Genomic DNA, 19,162 nt, shown 5'->3' with positions numbered 1-19,162 from the left:
CCATTTTCGGTGAGGGTGGTGAGGCCCTGGCATATGTTTTCCAGAGCTGCTGTGGCTGCCCCATCCCTGGAATTGTTCAAAGCCAGGGTGGATGGGGCTCTGAGCAACCTGGGCTAGTGGAAGGTGTCCCTGCCCACGGCAGGGCTGGAACCAGATGAGCTTTAATGTCCCTTCCAACCCAAACCATTCTATGGCTCAGTGATTCCTGCCAAGAGTGTTGTGTATGCCTTGGTCTGGGAATGGTGGAACTCAGGGGCACAGGGTAATTTACACCCAGAAGCACCGATGGTTTCACAAGGTGTCAGGCAAGCTCACCAGGACATGGCATTAGTGTTTATGGTCACCTGAGCACAGCGTGGCTCGGGAAACCCACCTGCTGGTCGTGTAGATAATGCAAAGGCCTGCTCACAAACACGTACAGTGTAGTGTCCCAGACACCTGTCAGGCGGTGTCACCTGCGGCAGGTGCTGTCCGCCCCAGACCTATTTGGTGTCCCCAGCGCCAGATGAGCCGCCCCTCTGCCGGCCCCAGGCTCTGGCAGAGGAGCGGGGGGCTCTGAGGGGCTGCCGGTGGCTCTGGGGCTGACACCCTCCTCCGCAGCACGGCCACGAACGGCACAGCCCCTGCCCGGCCCGCTGACCCCCAACGAGCCCCGGCCATCCGCAGCGGGCCCGGCCCGGCCCGCGGGAGCAGCGCGGGCGGTGCCGCCCGAGGCCCCTCCCGGCGGAGCCGCCGTTGCCGCCGTTGCCAAGCGCCCGGAGCCGCCGCAGCCCCGGCCCTGCCTCAGCCCGGCCCTGCCACAGCCCCGGCCCCTGTGGGCCCCTCCGCGGCCATGGAGAACCTGTCCAGCTCCACCGCCGCCTTGGTGCTGGCCGATCTGCAATGGGAGCCCGGCTATGCTGTGCCCGTGGCCAACGCCGAGAACAAGGCGCTGGAGGACGAAGTGAGCGCGGGGAGAGGAGCCCGGCCTTGCCCCGGGCCGGGGAGGGAGGGGTGGATGGAAGGAGAGCTCACGGGTTCCGCGGAGCTGCCTGGGGAATCGGGAGGGCGATCCCCGCATCCCCCGAGCCCCGCAGGAGCAGCGAGTTGTCCCTTCCCTCCGCAAACTCCGGGTTTTCTCCCGAAATCCCTCATTTCCCTGCTTTGGAGCGATGTAGCAGCTACTTCTTACGTTGTTTTCTCATTAATACTTGCAGTGGCTGTTTTTAGGTAATTGCAGGTAATAAGCGCTTAACCACAACCAGTAACTTGACGATTCTAACTCTTAAACAGCTGAACAAGTTGCGAAAGGAAAAAGAGGAGCTGCAGAATGAGCTGACCAACTGTGAGGAGCGCATAGAGGCAATGACGTCTCATTTGAAAAACGTGAGACAAGAGATAAACTTCTCGCAGGTAAATCCCCCCCTCTAGCAGGTCCCTTTAGTCAGACGGATCTGTAACCTGAGAATCACTCTTTGGCTGATGTCCTTATCTATTTTGCCAGCTTTGTTAGAGATTTGCTAGGCCTTTATCCCAGGATTTCTACAGGAAACAAAAGTTAAACTATGTACTTCAGTGATATTATTTGATGGTCATTAAGACCATCAAAATTCAAATTGCCATACCTAGGAAAAAGCCAGGAAGGGTGAATTTTAGAATTCTTCCTGAATGGTGACTTTTGTAGATATTAATACCAAAAAAAAAATGGTCAAGGAAAACACCAGAGTAAGGGGGAAAAGATTATAATATTTGTAATGGTGAAGAACTAGTTGTGAAATGCTGGTGAAGACTTAATTCACAGACATGAAAAATGAAGTGAGATGGTCAAGTCTTTACCTACACTCTGAATTAACTGACCAAAAGGGCTAGTTTAGATTTCTAAAGAGTCTTGAGAGAAATATTTACACCTTCCAGATAAAATATCTTGGGTGAAAAAGTCTTAAGAAACTTCCCTGCAGCTGAACAACTTCTTAATTTTTTTGGCCAGGTTCAAGTGTTAATTAAAGGAAAGAAAGGTTTGGCAATATCCAGGTACTGCTCTAGGCCAGCAGGGGAGGTCTCAGCACAGAACAATAAAATATTTTTTTTTTGCTGTGCCTTCTGGATGTGATCACTGATAAAGTCACTGATGATCAAGAGCATCAAGATTTTGATGTTGAAATGTTAAGATTCTAAATCTTGGGTGAAAAATCTAAGAACTGAGTTTTTAGGGCTACAAAAGGTGGATCTGTGAATACTTGATACAATGTGTACATATGTATATATAAGAATATGTGTATTCGAGACACTAAAATCAAACCAATAAATTTTCTCTGAGAATTCCTTCATTTACATGGTGAAACCACCTCTGACTTGGGATTCAAGTATATATAAAAGATTGCTGATGTATGCCTTTTGTTTATTGTAAAATACTGAACTTTTTTATTCTGCAGACTCTTTACAAAGCCAAAGAGAATGAGATTGAAACTGAAAATCACTTTAAAGCCCTCGCTGAGAGAGAATATGGACGTCTCAAAAACGACATTAAAAGACTGAAAGATGAGATAGCTTCCTTGAGAGAAAAGAAAAACACTCAAGAAGTAAGGTTTGAATTTTTGGATGGGAGCACCTATATTGCAAAATTTTATGGCTGGTCTTCACTTGCTCATGGTAGTATAAGTCATAAATGGTTAATTATAATAAAGGTTATAAACTGTGGTATATGATCTGGATGGGTTTTCCCCTGTGTAGGCAAGTAGAGTGACACTGAGAATGTTATTGCATAGACTGGTCAAGACTTAGCAAATATTAATTAGATATAGAAAGAATTCTGTTCTTAATGCCAGATACACAGCCATGCATTCATCTCACTGTATTTCTAATTCTCACAGGTATTTTCTTAAATGTTTAAAAATCAAATGGTTGGTGGCAAATCTTCTCTACATGAAATAAACTTTAGGTCGTGATTTTAAGATCAAAGATTTGATTTAAGTTACAAAATAATCTAATGCTACTCAATTACAGGTGGTCTTCTAGGTTTGGAACTGTCTCTTTTTCTTTCTATTCATTATTTAATTTTTTAAAAAAATTTGCTCTTTTTCTTCTTCAGTCTGTTTGTAATCTCCAGTCTCTCAGAACGGGTAGCAGGATGAAGATATTCACACTGTTCTTTTGGATCTAGATTCTCTCATTTTTGTGTCAGGATGTCTCTTCACAGTCATGTGAAGAGGTCACATTTAAAAATTGATATGTAGGATAAGGATCTAACAACTGGGCCTCAGTGAGTGAGAGAGAAACTTTACCTTTGGGGGCCTCAGATCAGTTTATTATATGGAACAAATATGGGTATATCTTGCCAGAGGTTGACTTTCCTGTTTAAAATTATTTGCATTTTAAATTTGTGGCAACCTACTGGCTTGTTTCTTCTTTAAGACCAGGATGTCCAATAGCATTCCTCAAGTATAATTAATAAAAAAGAAAACTATCAATTCTGTGGACAAGATGTGGGTAAACTTGTTAACAGTAGCTTGAAGCGGTTGCTTCAATTACTATTCAATGGATATTAGACATTTGGTATGGAACCTTTCATTTTCTCTTCTTTTATTAGAATACTATTAAAAAAACCACTAAGAAGCTGGAAAACCTAAAACAACAGATGGACTGGGATGAGGAACTTCTGGAGACCTGGCTAAAGGAATTAAACCGTACAGATAATGATGCCAGTGCAATCCAGAAGTATGCACTGCAAGATGAAGGGAAACTAGGAGTAAGTAGAAATGACAGCAATTCTCAGAAACCAAAGGAGGAACCATTTTATCACTCAAAGACCTTGTTATGTTATCAAGTCAGATAAGATGAAGACAAGATTTTGTACAACACTGGTTTGAGCCTGTTTTCCATTTGGCATAACAATTCCATATGAGGCTCATTTTGAAGTTTACAATAATGAGAGACATAATTGAAGACATTAATTTCCTAATTAATCTGGGTAAGATTTAAGTCTAAATTTTTGAGAGGGTGCACAAATAGATAATAAAGTCTAGGAAACAGTGCCATTGAATTAAGAGGAGTTTGTTCAAAAATTCACACCAAGTATGGGTGAATAGTGTAGGATTTCCCTTTAGAACTGAACTTATTAATATTGCTGAGAACAAATTACAGCTGCTTCAGTAAAGCTACCTGGAATAATGGAAGACATAAACATATATGTCTGTATAAAGAGGAATTCCAGTCAAAAGTTCAGAGTTTATAAGGGTGAGTTCCCAAGTATATTATTAATATAGAGATAAGTAACCCTGGTTATTATTCTTTTAAAATATTCTTTATTCTTTATTTATTAATATTATTATTTAAAAATATTTAAATAGAGTGAGGAAAAATTCTATTTTTTACTCAATAAATACTTAATCCCAAAACTTTGGTTTACACAAACACTCTCACTGCTGTATGCCATGGACACCACACACATATTTGCACACATCAGTCGAGGGTTACTTTGGCCTTGCTGAAGTTTGGTTCTTAAGGCCACTTGTATTGACTGAAAATTTGGGAGGCTACACTGTCAATTTTTTGTTTTCTAAAACACAATAAAATTGATGCCTCAATAATTTAAGCCCTGATTGTAGCAGGGCTTTAAGAATTTATAAAATGTGATCTATTTATTTTCAAATACTTCATTTTCAAATATTTTCATATCCTTTCATTTTAGTCATTAAACCTTCAGATAGAAAAGTTGACCATGGAAGCAAACCAGAAGCGCAGAGCTCTGGATAATGAGCTTACAGAAACCATCACAGCTCAGGTTTGTGCTTGAGGTTCTCAAAGATCCCTTGTTTCTATGTGGCATTTTTAACTTCAGAAATCATGGAGGTGCTTTCTTTTAAACAGATGGAGCTTGACAGAGCAGCTGAAGATTTTCGCAGGGTTCATCAAGAAAGACAAGAAGTCATCAGGCAGTGGGAGAATGCAATTCATCAGATGCAGAAAAGAGACCAGGAGATAGATCAGTGTGCTTCGGTAAAGCTGCTGTAACTGATCCATTTTTGGGGTTTGGGTGTGATGTGGCATGTTTTTTTTGGGTTTTCTTAACATCAAAACTACAGTATAATTTTCTGGGTAGCTAATTGTTTTACTTAACTTTTCAAAAAAGTTTTACAAAACTTTTCAAAATGCACAATTTTCCCTGAGTAACTATAAATCTGTCAGGTAAAGTAAGCATCATTAATGCTGGTAATTTTCCTGTTTAATTTCATCCGTTTCAAGTCTACCTGAAGTTCTGCTTAGCTTTTTTTTTTCCCAGTTCAATCAATAAAGAATTATTTTATTTTCATAACAGTTTACAGTGTCTTTTTGTTTTTAAATTATTGGAATATTTTGGAAGTTTCCTGTCCAAAACCACTGTAGTGTCTGGTGTGATGTATACATGGAATAAAGTAATTTTAAGAATGATAACTGGGCTGTCTCAGAAAAGTAGTAATCATAATAGGAATAATAGGATCTTCTGGTTGTACCCTTTATTAATCTAACACAACTAATGCAAGCAAACCTAAAAAGTTTTTATCCTGACAGCTAATTGCAGAGATAAAACAGGAGATCCGAAACAAAGAAATTTTGCTGAGAGAGAAGACTGCCTTTTTGGTAAATGAAACTGTTAATAACATGGAATATGAAAAGAGAATCTTAACTGCTGAGCGGGAAGCAAACAACCTCCGAAAGGAGTTCCAGGCTCAGGATACTCGAAGGACTCAGCTGCAGGATGAGGTAAGGGTGACCAAACAATTCTGGAAAACAGACTGAAACTAGAACTCAGCACCAGATGGAGGAAATACAGCAATAGCATTTCCTTTTCTCTGGTTTTATACTAGGGTCTTAATAATTCAGCAAAATGTTGCTTTTCTCAGCCAAGTCCTGTTTATTGGGATCTGAGCCGTCAGCTTAATCCTGTCATTGAGAGTGGTGAAAAGATTGGAATCTATTCTCTGTTGTCTGGGTGTAAAATGGATGAATTTTCTCTTAAATGGTCCAACACTATTAGATGACTCAGGAGGCTTCACATAGACTTCACAAGATGAGAGAAATCTCTTCCAGATTCCAAACAATTCCTGTCCTGTGCTCTCAAAGGTGTGGGTTGATGGCCTGGTAGTGAGGTTACAATCCCTGGGGAAAACACCCCGTGCTTTCATGTGGCTTTCTAATCAAGAGGCAATGGGATAGGGCTGCCCTGTGAAAAAGACATGCTTGATGCTGTCCATACTGAATTTGCACTTAAGCTTGGGAATGAGCTGCACTGCTAATTACTTAAATGTCTGTAGAAGTATTTCTAAGAAGTAATTCAAGTTTCATGGCTCTGCCGAGGGGGGATACACTTGTACTACCTGAGTAAGTTTTTTCTTAACAAGAGAATGGTGACACTGGGGTTCTCAGCAAGCTCAGTGATTTTTGAAAAGCCCTGCATCTGCTGTTGCCTTAACTTTGGGATAGCTTTTCTGTAGCAGGTGCTTCATAGACTGATCTCCTAATTAAACTGTAGGTAACTCAAACAAGGTGTAGGCTATTAGATTACCCTATAATTCATGCAAGCTTGAGGGTTTGTAGAATTGGTCGGTTTTCATCTCAAGCTGTGAGATTCTTGCCTGAAGTTTTTCACGATTAATGCTCTATGATGGGATAATAGAACAGTCTCCCCTTATTAGAATATCTGTGGGATGCATGTGAGAAACAAGGAAGGAAGGAGAAAGTTCAGCCAACAAACCTGCTATACATGTTCCTGATCAGTTTTCTTCATCTGTGAAAGTGAAAACAATTAAACTTATGCTGCTAAGTGATACTGTGAAGATGAAAGAGCTACTGATTGTATTCCTATCCTATTTAATGAGTGTATGCTGTCATGTATTTTTTACCAAATTTAATATCTGTGTATTTTTGTCACAGTGATATCCTAATCAAAATAATTTTATGTATCCAGCAAAGTTTGACATAGAAATGTTTATTAGATATATAAGGTTATCCACAAAGAACCTCAGCCAAGTCAACTGTGCAATATAAAACCATGGCTCCACTAAAAAGATGCTGTTGGACAAGAATTGCAGTCTATAGCACCTCCATAATTCATGTTCTTAATTATTATTACTTTTTCCCAGTACTCATACTGTGTAATTAGTCTATTGAATTTACTAGCTGGGCCAATTTACAGTGCCTCAGAATTTGCACCACTCCTCATTTGGAGATCACTGTTTAAAAGCAATGGAATACTTAACAATAAATAGGAAAATATAATTTTAAGTATCTTAACATGTACCAAAGTCAGTAAGAACTTTCTTGCTCAATTTTTTCATTTATTAGCTGCAGAATTTGAAATCTATTGTGAACAAAACTGCTTCTGATCTGGAGTCTTTGAGAACACAAATAACCAATCTGAAGAAAGAAATTCAGGAAAAACAAGCCAGGTAAGAAACAGACCTTTAAAGATAACATTTGTAAGGATTAATAATACAACCAAATCCTTGAGAAAGACAAGAACCTTAAATAATGTTGATGACTGAAACCTCCAACTTTCTAGTTATTCATGCATAGATTTGGGACTGTGTAATTTAGGCAAAATACAAAGGGCGGGGGAAAAACAATCAGGCCTTCTGCTTATCATAGACTGAAGTTTAGACGGAGGCAACTGCTCAGTCAGATTTGCTGCTTCCTTTTGGCAGCATTGTCTAGGCAACCTACATTTAACTTCTGTTATTTTGTTTAGATTAAAACTTCTTAATGAAAAAAATGCAAGTCTTTCTGATAAACTGAAGCTTGCAATTGAGGAGACACTCACAGCAGAAGAGAAGGCTTTGAAGCTGGAAGAAATATTGAAAGAAGAAGAAAAAAGTGTTGAGGTAAAATGTTTTCCATGATTTTTAGAAATGAGGAGTTGTTTGAATTTGCAAGCTTTACATTTAAAAATTATCTCTTTAATGTAAACATTTTCTATTAAGATGAAATTAAAGTATTGATAGGACATGTAGCTATTTCATCAAATATTGAACTATGCATGTAGATAAGTCTGTGCTGAGAAAACTCTGGAGGAAAATAAATGATCCTAGTAATTCCAACTGTATTAGTTGAGGATACTGAATACGCTTCAATAAGGTTTTTAAAGAGTGAGACTCTTGTCAGGATGACTTTTCAGTATCACTGCCAAGAAAAACTTCTTGGCTTTAGTAAAACACTACCAAAATTTATTAACCTGCAAAGAGCTGTGATTTTGGCAAATAGTTTAAAAAACATTTAGAAAACTTTTAATCAGATTTGGCTGGCCTGGTCTGCTCTTCATTATTTTAATTCTACTACATGATAGTCTGACACATCCAACTTGTGGACTGTTAAATAATTGCTGGCTTGCTTTAGATTCATTTTTGTGAATAGAGATTTTGATCTGGGAAGTGGAATATACAAGCTATAATAAGGTGACTATTTTTTTAACATATAGGGCCTAATAATACTTTTAAAAAATTGAAAACCCACTTCTTAGGTTGCAAATTAAGTAAAACTAAGTATAGGGAAAAAATTCATTATCATCTGCTTAGCTGTAAAGAGATTTTGAATAAATGCAGCGTTGTAATGCAATCTTCTGAACTTTCCTGCATTTCAGGAAATCCTTATGCTGTTTTGTCATTTTGCTACTAATTCTCTTAAAGTATTTTCACTACTTAGCTTCTGATTGAACATGACAGAAATATTCTTTTACATTTTGCTGGACATCTGAGCATTGGATAAGCTGAAGCTTTCATTGCTCCAGAATGACCAGGTTAAATTAATGTGACAGCAGGTGTCCCACATGACTGACAACAAAGCTGCACCTCTGCATGCTCTCTCACACCACTGTGTGCTCCCTTTTTTCTTCTCCATTTTGTGTTTCCTAGAGCTTGCATGTGAAATGATGCCTTGCAGTAGAGTGAACGTCATTTTTCAAACTTTTTAACTCCACAGGCATTAATCACACATTTTAAATACACTTTCAGAAACTAGAGATGGGATGTCTTTCCTTTATAGAGAGTTTCTTAAATTACAGGCCTTGCTGTTTTGGCTTTTCAGATAATTTGAAAACAAGTAATGATGTAGCATTTCATTAAAATGAAAACTCTTTTCTTCCCCTTTAGACAGTTTCCAGGGTGGCAAAAGCCTTAGCAGGGTTTCTTTACCCATGTCTGTGGCAGATAACCTAAGATGACATTGAGCTTGGCAGCTCCACAGCTGCAGGGGAATATTTTAGCTAGGATGAACTGTTCTTGAACAATGTCTGTAATGTATTAGTCAGAAGCCTTCCTTCCATCACCATTAGACACACATGGCTATTTGCTGCATCTGTTAATTTACTGTGAAGAGACATTTACAGGAACAATGGGGATGAAATGTCACTGTTTTGCTCTCTAGTTCTGTGGTACTTCTCCCTGTTCAATTTGTGGCAAAACACTGTTGAACAGTGAGGCTTATTGAATGTCTCATCTCTTTTAACAACCTCACTTAAAGGGAGAGCAACAATTTCTGTTCAAAAAATTAATTCAGATATGCAATAAGGACCATGAAGTGTAGGTCAAATCATGATCCAGTGTCAGTGGATGAATTTATAATTGTCATTAGCTTCAGAAATACAGCTCAGCATTTGGCACATGCTTAAAAATCAGTTTGCTTCCAGAAGAAAGTTCCTTCCAGATGCAAAGCCTACTGACATGTCCTACAGTCCATAATAATTTCATATTAGACTTACACTTGCCTTTTACATCTGGAGTTTTGAATTTGGAATTGCACTTACAGCCAGTTCAACTACAAAAAGATTCTATTGGGTAGAATGGGCAATGTGATTACAAACCTTTAGAGAAGGTTTAAATTATTAAATTAAATTATCTTTCACAATTATTTAAGCCAGCAAGATGGTTACATACATATTCAATCCAGAATAAACACATTGTTAATCAATGTAGAAAAGTGATTTCTCAGGTGTTTTGCATATTAATATGCAATCACTTTTCTTTTAAATCTTCATCTTCAAATTCTGTACCATACTTGAGCTGAATGTAAATGAGTCCTTTGGAACAGGAAGGGGAAATCACATCACTTGTTGTTGGATGGAAACTGGCATGCTCAATGGCCTGAGCTTTGGAAGGTCTTTGGCTACTTGTGTGGGAGAGGTGGAAGGAGGGAGGGAAAGAATAAAATTGTTTTCCTTATTAGGGTTATAAAAATAAAATAAACTCAATTACAGTCCATTTCAGGTTACCTGAAATATTCAGCATTGTTTTTTATCCTGCTAAAATCTCATTTCCTGCACTGATTTAGGTGTTAATGGCAACTTCCCTCTGAGAGACTGATTTTGGAAAGTGTTATTTTTCAGAATTATTCCATCTTAGATAAACACACATGTACATATATGTGCACACACAGTGTTACAAAATTTAATAAACCATTGGAAAGCTTTGTATTATATTCCTCAAAGATTCACAGATGCTGGAGGCAGTAAGGAGATATTTTTGAAAAGAATGACAGGAATTTAGTTTTCTGAAAGGCTGAAAAAAAGAACCCTCCTGTAACTGGGAAAAAAAAGTCATTTAATTTTAGGGTAGGATTAGATTTTTAAAAAATTAATAAAAAGTATTACTTCCTCTTTAAGTCAAATAGGTTTTTTTGCCAACCATTTTGAAGACTTACAACATTCCATGTTCATATTAATGGATATTGTAATAATATTTTTTCTATCTATGATTAATAAAAACAATTCCTCAGAAATTAATTCTGATGGGATGAATTACTTATTTCTTCTACTTAATGATCTATTTGTTACCAGGAAAAAGAAAATGAAATGAGACAGTTAAAGGACCTACTTTTCAAGAAGACTCAGGAGTTAAAAGTGCAGAGTGATAAGGAGAAGATTATTCTGGCAGAAATTGAGGGAGGTCAAAAATCACTTAAAAGTCTCAAGAGCCGACTGTGCAAACTTGACACAGATCTGTTAAAACAACAAGAATTAATATATAACCAGGTAAAATAATAATGTATTTTCATACTATGATTGTTTCTTGAGTCTACTGATAGCACATTGCTTGAATTCTGTGATCTTGAACAGTTTTCATTTTGGAAATGTTATGCAGTACCATTTGAAGTCTGCATTCATTTCTGTTTCTAGATGTACAGATAAAATTGAAATTACTGAAACTTGACAAAGTATATCACCTACATTTTGTATTTCTGTGTTTCATTATTTTTTTGGATCTGCTGCTTTTACAACTAATTCCTAAAATCCATTCTTTACTTTGATCCCTCTGAACCACAGACACCTCAGGGTATATTTTTAAAGCAATACAAGAGGTACATGCCAAAATCCTGTTATTTACTAATTGGATTATGTGCATATTTCCTATGCACCGCTTTGAAAATTTGCTTTTACATCAGCATCCACTGGTAGCAACAAGATGGCAACTCCATTGTAAGCCTCCCTACAGCTGCCTGTGCTGAGTGTGCTTTGTTACTCTTCTAGAAGATTACCCCAAACCATCACTGCTCATCAGTCATCTGAGATATTTTGCTAATGAGGTCTAAAAGCCAGAGAACAATAGCTTAATTGGGTGACTGTCTTAAAGCCAACATTTAGATCCAAGTTTATTGCTTATCTCAGACTATTAATTCTCTTCAAATTTATTTTAACAGGATTTTTATATTCAGCAAATACAGAGACGGCTGTCACGGTTAGAAGGGGAGGTTAATTCAGATGAAAAAGAAGTTTTGGAAGGAAAAGTTGCCGAACTTAAGAAAACTTTAGAAGAAAAGAAAAAGGCATATGATGCTCTGCAGTCACTGTACAGGAAACTTCAGGTAACTTCCTCAGAATATCATTTTGACTGTGTATCATTTAGAAACCTCAGCAAATTAAGGAGATTGGGTCTTAGTAATTAAGAAGTTGGTATTAGATTAAAAGGTATCAGAACTTTGTGTAGCCCACGTGGAAAATTTCATAAATTCCCTATAACTTCCAGAAAAATACATCATTACTGCCCAAGTGAGACACCTTAGCATGAAGACAAGCCTTGACTGTTGAAAGACAAGCTTTCATCAACGTGACTGACTGCTTGCAAATGTCTATCATTAGGCCCATGCAGAAATAGGAGAATGCTGTTTTGTAAACCTATTACTTTTATAGTTTTCATAAATTCTTAAGTACTGTTACATTTAGAGTTGTCCAGATTCCCCATGCAGCACTCTGAATGAGGTCATGCCATGCAGTTTGCAGTTTGCCATGCAGATGCAGAGCAGCATCTTGGACACATCATGGTGATGGTTCCTGGTTCCAGGATCTCCTCTCATTTAAAATTAACTGGTAGCTTTTGTTGCAATTTACATTCACTGAAATAAGCTCAATAAAACTTATTTTGAAACAGAATGATGTCCAAATCACCAAGAGAACAATTGATAAGACAAGAGAAGAAACAAGTGGTTTGATAGATAAGATAGAAGAACTAACTCTTTTCAATGAGAGATCACTTCAGGAGTTAAAAAAAGCAAAACACATTAAGCAGGTACAGTATTATTTTGCAGCTTTACTAATACAGGACACTCTTGTTTGTTTGGGGTGTCATCTGCCTTCCACAGTGTTGCATCATTACAAACATTAGTACACCTTCTCTAATTTTCTAATTTACACTTCTTTCATGTGTTTGTTCATGTAACAACATGATTTTCAGGCCTACAGAATCTAGAATATACTCCAAGACAGTTTTAATGGTTCAAGTGAGATATTAACTGCTCCAGAAAGCTCCTTGTAAGATCTCTTATTTGAAACCACCTAAACTGAAAAAGTTGTGGAAGGAAAAGTCTAGTAATCCAAAACTCACCCTGAATTAGAAAGTCTGATGAATTTGTATAAAACCATTCAGGAAACAATCTACCCCTGTCATAGTCACCATGTTAGACTGTTGGCAAATGAGAAAATGACAAAACTTTTAAATGCAGAGCAAAAAGAGTTTTCAAGTTGTGCATAAATGAAAGGTAAAACAATGAGTAAATATTAACTTAATAAATTGTAAATAATTTAAATTAAAACGATTTCTTATTTTGATACCATTTGGCACTGATTAGGAGATGATGGTTGAAGATAACCTCTTAAAACTAGAACTGAAGCGCCTTCGAAATACTCTGTGTAATAAAGCAGAGAAAGTTCTAACACTGGAAAAACAACAGTTGGAGTTAAAGAAAGTCATAGCAGAAAGAACTGAGGAAATCAGGATCCATAAGGCAATGCTGGATTCCCAGATAAGGCTTCTGGATCAGGAACGGCATCACCTGAGGTAACTGTTCTTACAGAAATTCAAATTATAACTTGGACCAAGTGCATTTTTTATGGAGACTTACTAAAAAGAGAAGCATTTCACCCAGCTTCACCATTAGAGAAATTGAAGAGTAAATAAATCTTGCTCTAAGTTATCTACCAAGACAGCTGAGGCCAACAAGAGATCCCATCTGTGACCCCCCCAGGCTGCAGCTTTAACCCTTTGGTGAACAGGAGATCAGTGGCTTTGCTGGGAGTGAGGAGCCTCAGCAGAAGTGAGAGGAAACCTCAGTCACAGACATCTTTTTACAGTTAACACTGTGTGTGACTCTGCCTTTTTCAAAGCAGTCTGGACATGTGAAACCATGTGTCTGGAGGTATGCCAAAATACTTGAAACAGAAAAGTTGCTTTTCAAGAGGGTTTGCTCCCAGCTGCTTGAAAAAAGTGTAATTTCTCTGATTCAAACAGTAAGACTGGTTTCATTTGTGGTGTATTTTGTTTGATTGGGCTTTTTCTTAACTAATGAACTTTCCATTATGTGTCCTATACAACAAATTAAATCTTATTAAATACATTTGCACCCTCTTATAAAGCAATGACATAGAGACATCATTTCCCTCCTGTAATAATCAATCCAAAGTATCTGGCATGGTTTTGGCCCTGAAATCCCAGTATTTAGATTCAGCCAAAAATGAACACCTCAGCAGCTGAGCTGCCCTGCTGACCACACCCCTCACAGTGGTAATTAGAGTGATTTAGTGTGACTGAGAGCCACAGACTGTGGCCCTCTTCCTTTGGTGTCACCTAGCTGTTGGAGGTTTCCAGAGTCTGATCTGGGGCTGTTCCTGGCTGTTCTCACACTCATCCTGCAGTGGGAATGTTAAGGTACCATCAGCAAGGGCTGCTGGGGCATTTCTGGGAGTGCATTGCCAAACCTGTAAATCTGGGGAAGGACTGTGGCACAGCCTCCTGGGATGCAGTGATGTGGGATGTGAAAACAGATTTGACTCCATTTAGAACTTCAAAAGGCACATAGGTAACCAGAACAAGGGATGTTTGTGGCTTGGAGAGCACAGAAAACAACCAAGACCTGGTGCAGCACAATTCCTGGCACAGGCTGCTGGAATGACATCAGGAATTTAAACTGCTGCATCAAGAACTGCCCACAAAACACTACCAGACAAACATTTTCTCAACCCATTTGTTTTCTCCCCAAACAAATCAGTGCTGAATTTCAAGAACGCCTATGGAAAATTGATAAACTGAAACGCAAATATGAAATTTTTACTCTTTCCATGATGCCACCTGAAGGAGAGGAGATGAAAAGCCAGGCCTACTATGCAATTAAGGTATTTTATCAACATCATTCATTATAATTCAATTATTTAAGCTGTAGATTTCCCTGGGATCTTAGACAACCTCCTTGCCTACTTTGAGCCTAATTGTTTCATGTTATCTGACACCACTGGTTATTTAAATGATACAGTAATTTCACAAGAATTTATGTGGAGCTTTAATTCTGAGCACTTTGAAAACTTCACTTCAATGCTCAATATTTTACAAATACAGAAGAATTAGAGGTCAGGTAATAATCCACTAGGAACTGGAAAGAACTTTATTGGAATCTCACAGGACCTTAAGTTCTTCTACTTGTCAGTTATTTCCAGGTATTCATTTTACCATATGGGGTTATACCTTGAAGAATATCTCCTTTCCCCTTTCACTTACCAATCACCTATGTATACTTCAGCTTTTCACTGGAAAAAAAGAGAAAAGTCTGTCTGTATCCAAAATGCAATACCCTGGTTCTTGAACAAAAATCTGTTTATTTTGATCTCCACAAAATATAGATGCTGCTGGCAGAACTAAGTGAGCTCAGGCAGAGAAGCAGGTATCCATAATGAAACACCTCAAAGAACTTCAATACTGTAAATAACTCCTCCTTCTAGTTCCCTGGGCACCCAGATCTCAGTTCAAGTGGTTTTAACCCTAAACTATTGCTGTTTAATAAATATTTTCTGTATAATTATCTTAATATTTTCAGTATGTCTGCAGTCACCTAAAATAGTGGGTTTGCTTTCAGGCTGCACAGGAAAAGGAAGCACTTCAGCAAGAAGGGGATGATTTGGATGCAAAGATCTGCAAAGCTGAAAAAGAAATCATGGCTATGGAAAACAGTTTGTGTGTACTTAAAAACTGGAACAGACACTACAAAAACTCTTTAAAGGCAGTCCCTGAGACAAGTATGTGAAATAGAAATTAGATAGAAAATATAACTTAATTCTAAATAATACTTATTATTTAACTTTTGTGCCCTCTGCTGGCTCTGTAACCAGTAGCTCTAAAATCATTCTCCCTTATGAAGTCAGTTACTTTTTCACAGTGATTTAGAATTAGTAGGAGAGTACTTAAAAACTCCTTAAACCTTGATGCACTGAAATACTGCCAACACCAATGTAGTAATAATATTCTGAGATGCAGTTATTTTCAAGTGAAAATTGAGTTGTATGCACAGCAATAATGCTGCTTCATTGTTTTGGATTGCAGGTGAGGAACTTGACGAAAAATTGAAACTAGAAAAGGACAAAAAGGATGCTGATGAAAAATACAAATACAAAAAAAGAAAGATCAAGGAACTTCAAGAAAAGATCCAGGTAAAATACAAGTAAAGTTAAGTCAGACAAGACTGCAACATGTAGCTAAATCCATGCAAGTCATCCTAGAGGAAGAATAGGAAATTGTGGTACAATTTTTTTTCTGCTCTTTTATTAAGATATTAATTTTAAAAGGTTCTACATCCCCTTTCAAAAAGTGATTATTTGAATTTCCTTGAAGCACACCAAAATTTCAGGGGTTTAGTTACTTTCAGCTAGAAGTTTCAGAATCCCACACTGACAGCACTGACAGCTGCTGTTCTGGCAGCCACTAAAGCAGCCACATGTGCAGCACACAGCACCATGGTACCCTCCTGCCCAGCACCACAGATAAAATTCCACACAGCTTGGGACTCTGGCATCTACACCCTGGGATTTTTCTGGAAAAGTTTTATTAGCACTGTGGGTGCCTCAGTGCAACAGGATTAAATTAGCTGACTTGCAACTTAGCAGGCTGAGGACTGAATGCAGGCAAATGAGAGCTTTTGGTCTCAGGCTCCATAGCAAGGAATCACTCATGGTTCCCCTGGTTATCAAAAAGTCACTTGGACCTTAGGAAAGACCAACACTTAATTCTGGTGTGTGACATTTCAGTTATAATCTTATTAGGCAGAAAAAGCAAAGGCACACGGTCATATTCCACATGATTGTTCTAAGGCTTGAGTCACTGCCTACAGTCAATAATCATTCCTATTGCTTATTCTACCACCACAGGACACAGCTCTCATTTCAGAGATGTTATTTCTTAAGGTAAAGAAAAGGGACAGAGATCTTCACCAGGGAGCAGGTCCTGGTATATAATGAGGTATATAATAAGGTGTTACAGCAAATCCATTCCTGACTTTTAATTTTTTAAAGTTCCATTTATTTATTTAATAAAAAATCCAATTGCCCTTATGGAACTGATTTTATTAATTCCAGTCAAAGGTATCCCTCTATCCCTCTTCTACAGGAAAAAATGTTGGGTTTTTTTCAGGATAGGTTGGTAAATTGGTAGGGTGCAAAGTAAATAGTTTGTGGCCACTATGAGATATATAGTAAAAGACATACCTGTAACTTCATTACCAGTGCATTTAAAAGAGATGTAAATTACCTGGGAATTTCTTTGTCCAGGTCTGTATCCACCAAACAGTTGGACTGGCATAAAGTTTCGAGTTAACATTAGCACTAATTGCTTGAGCTACTTTTAAAAACAAGTAGTAATGACAACAGACCCTTCCACAAATACAAAAAGTGAAAGGATACCAAACCTGCTTTATAAACTAATATTACTGTTCAAATGGATTTGCAGAGCATGCAACAACACTTTAATGTGATACAGACGCAGCAAGCCCTCCTCAAAGAGCAAAAGAAGGAAAAACAAGCTCTTATTTTCCAGCTGAAGAAAGACATTGAAGAACAGAAGCCAAAACTAAACAGGGTTATCAAACAGGTTTGTGTGTTTATTGATGAGAACTTCTAACTTTATAGGCAGTAGTGTGGGTTAAGCGCGCTGGGTTAAACTCTGTGGTTTTAACTTAGCAGGTTTCTGAAAAAGTGTTGTATTTTCTTAAGAATAATGCTGTAAAAATATTTGTGTTAAGTGTTCCAAACTATCCAGAGAAATTGAGTCTCAGAGGGAAGGTGGACCAGAAACACTGGAAGAGAAAGACATTCATCTTCGGGAACTGAAAGCCTTCAACAAAACCGTTAACCAAGTGATAGCTGATGTTCTAGAAGCAAACCCTGATTTATTTGAAGCCTTTCAAATGTACTTTGACAAGGTGAGCTTTCCACTTAACTGCCACCAAAATCTTGAGTGAGAGCTCTAGCCTATTACTGAGTGTCTTTCAAGGACAGCTCAGAATATGGGAAAGCAGGGAAGTGTTCACCTGCTTCCAACATCTCTTCCAATGCCAAGCACTATAAATGCTCCTGATATCCCAATCCTTTTATACATCCATCAGGTCAACTTGTTTTTTCTTTCCAAATTTTCTAGTACAACTTAGAGCTTCCTGTGGCTCTTTCTCCCAGCGGCAGTCAGATTTCTCAGACCCCACAGAGCTCACTACCTTCTACCAGGTAAGTTCTAACACTCCTGGGTTGCTTTCAGGTTTTTATAAGATAAAGTTTAAACCAGCAAAATTAGTTCATAACTGAAAGAATTCTTTACTCTTGAAGGTCATCTCAATTTTCTTTTTGCGGAAGACTCTGTAAAAACTTTCTCCATATTCTGTCCTTCAAGTTTACTACATTCTTCTAGCATGAGGAAGTTTACTTCAGCATCCATCACATTTTAGAAAACCCAATAATTACAGAATAATTGCATTTACTTTTCTTTACTGTGCTCTAACTAAAAAAAAAGTGGTTTGATGTTATAAAAGGACAATTTTGAGCCACATTTCACACTTGGTAGTGTGAACATTCCTTCCTAATTAAATAGAGAAGATATTGATGCTTTTACTGGTACCTTTTTCCCCTGTTCAATGTATGCTCAAATAGAACCTGTGTCATGCTGACAAGTTATGATCCAACATTCCCAGGGGTTACTGAAGCCATTTAGTGGTGGTGGCTACAGAGACCTTTTTAGGGGGTTTCTGGAATGAACACGGCTACTGGGTGGCTTCATTGTGAGCCACCCTTGGCAGCACTACTTTAGAGGCAGGGATTTCTGTATCCTAATTAGTAAATTTTTGTCTTTCAGAGGTCCTAGCAGAAGAACTTCAGCCTCTAGTGAGGTTTCACCAGCCAAAGTGGTGGAGCTGACCCTGCCCATGCCCACCCCTGAGGAAGCAGCAGCTCTTGGCTCACAGTCAGCCAGCAGGGGCAGCACCTCTGGAATTTCTGAACGCAGGAAGACTTAAGTCATTTTTTGAAGGCCACAGTAGTTGAGATTTCTTAATTTCTGCAACAAACTTATATCCATGGAGTTACCTGGAAGACTCGCAGCTGAAGTATAATTGTCATTGTGTGGTTCTGCCACTCACCTTTGCAGATTTCCCTGAAAACTATGTAACCTTTTCTTCAGCAACACAATTGCTGCCTCCAAGCACTTGTAAGCAAATCCCCCCCCCACTGCTCAAACCAAGGGTTCAGGCTTGAGCTTATCTAGAAATAAATGGTGTTGCAAAACTTGCTCTTTTGCTTCAAGTTGGGGTTTTGGTTTTTTTTTACATTAGTCTCAGAAAACATGCAATACACTTGCCTTCAAAGACACAGCAGGGTTCCCTGGAGTAGACAGCAAATGTAACAGTGCACAAGGATGAAACATCC

General features: G+C 38.2%; 1 protein-coding gene across 1 annotated transcript; it reads left to right on the top strand.

The window, feature by feature from the left end:
- The first annotated feature begins 777 nt into the window (after positions 1–777).
- On the top strand, positions 778–19,039 carry CCDC39 (coiled-coil domain containing 39). Its single transcript, XM_009089055.4, has 20 exons — positions 778–943; positions 1,273–1,392; positions 2,412–2,558; positions 3,566–3,724; positions 4,667–4,759; positions 4,846–4,974; positions 5,527–5,718; positions 7,300–7,403; positions 7,703–7,835; positions 10,781–10,975; positions 11,641–11,805; positions 12,369–12,506; positions 13,066–13,274; positions 14,482–14,605; positions 15,340–15,499; positions 15,804–15,910; positions 17,202–17,342; positions 17,494–17,673; positions 17,889–17,971; positions 18,594–19,039. The coding sequence occupies exons 1-20, from the start codon at positions 833–835 to the stop codon at positions 18,751–18,753; spliced, it is 2,850 nt and encodes a 949-aa protein (XP_009087303.2). The 5' UTR covers positions 778–832; the 3' UTR covers positions 18,754–19,039.
- Positions 19,040–19,162: the final 123 nt, after the last annotated feature.

This window comes from Serinus canaria, chromosome 9, assembly GCF_022539315.1.
Source record: "Serinus canaria isolate serCan28SL12 chromosome 9, serCan2020, whole genome shotgun sequence".
Classification (NCBI taxonomy): Eukaryota; Metazoa; Chordata; class Aves; order Passeriformes; family Fringillidae; genus Serinus; species Serinus canaria.
The sequence above is the reverse complement of the archived record's forward strand: the minus strand, read 5'-3'. Positions and strand labels throughout refer to the sequence as shown.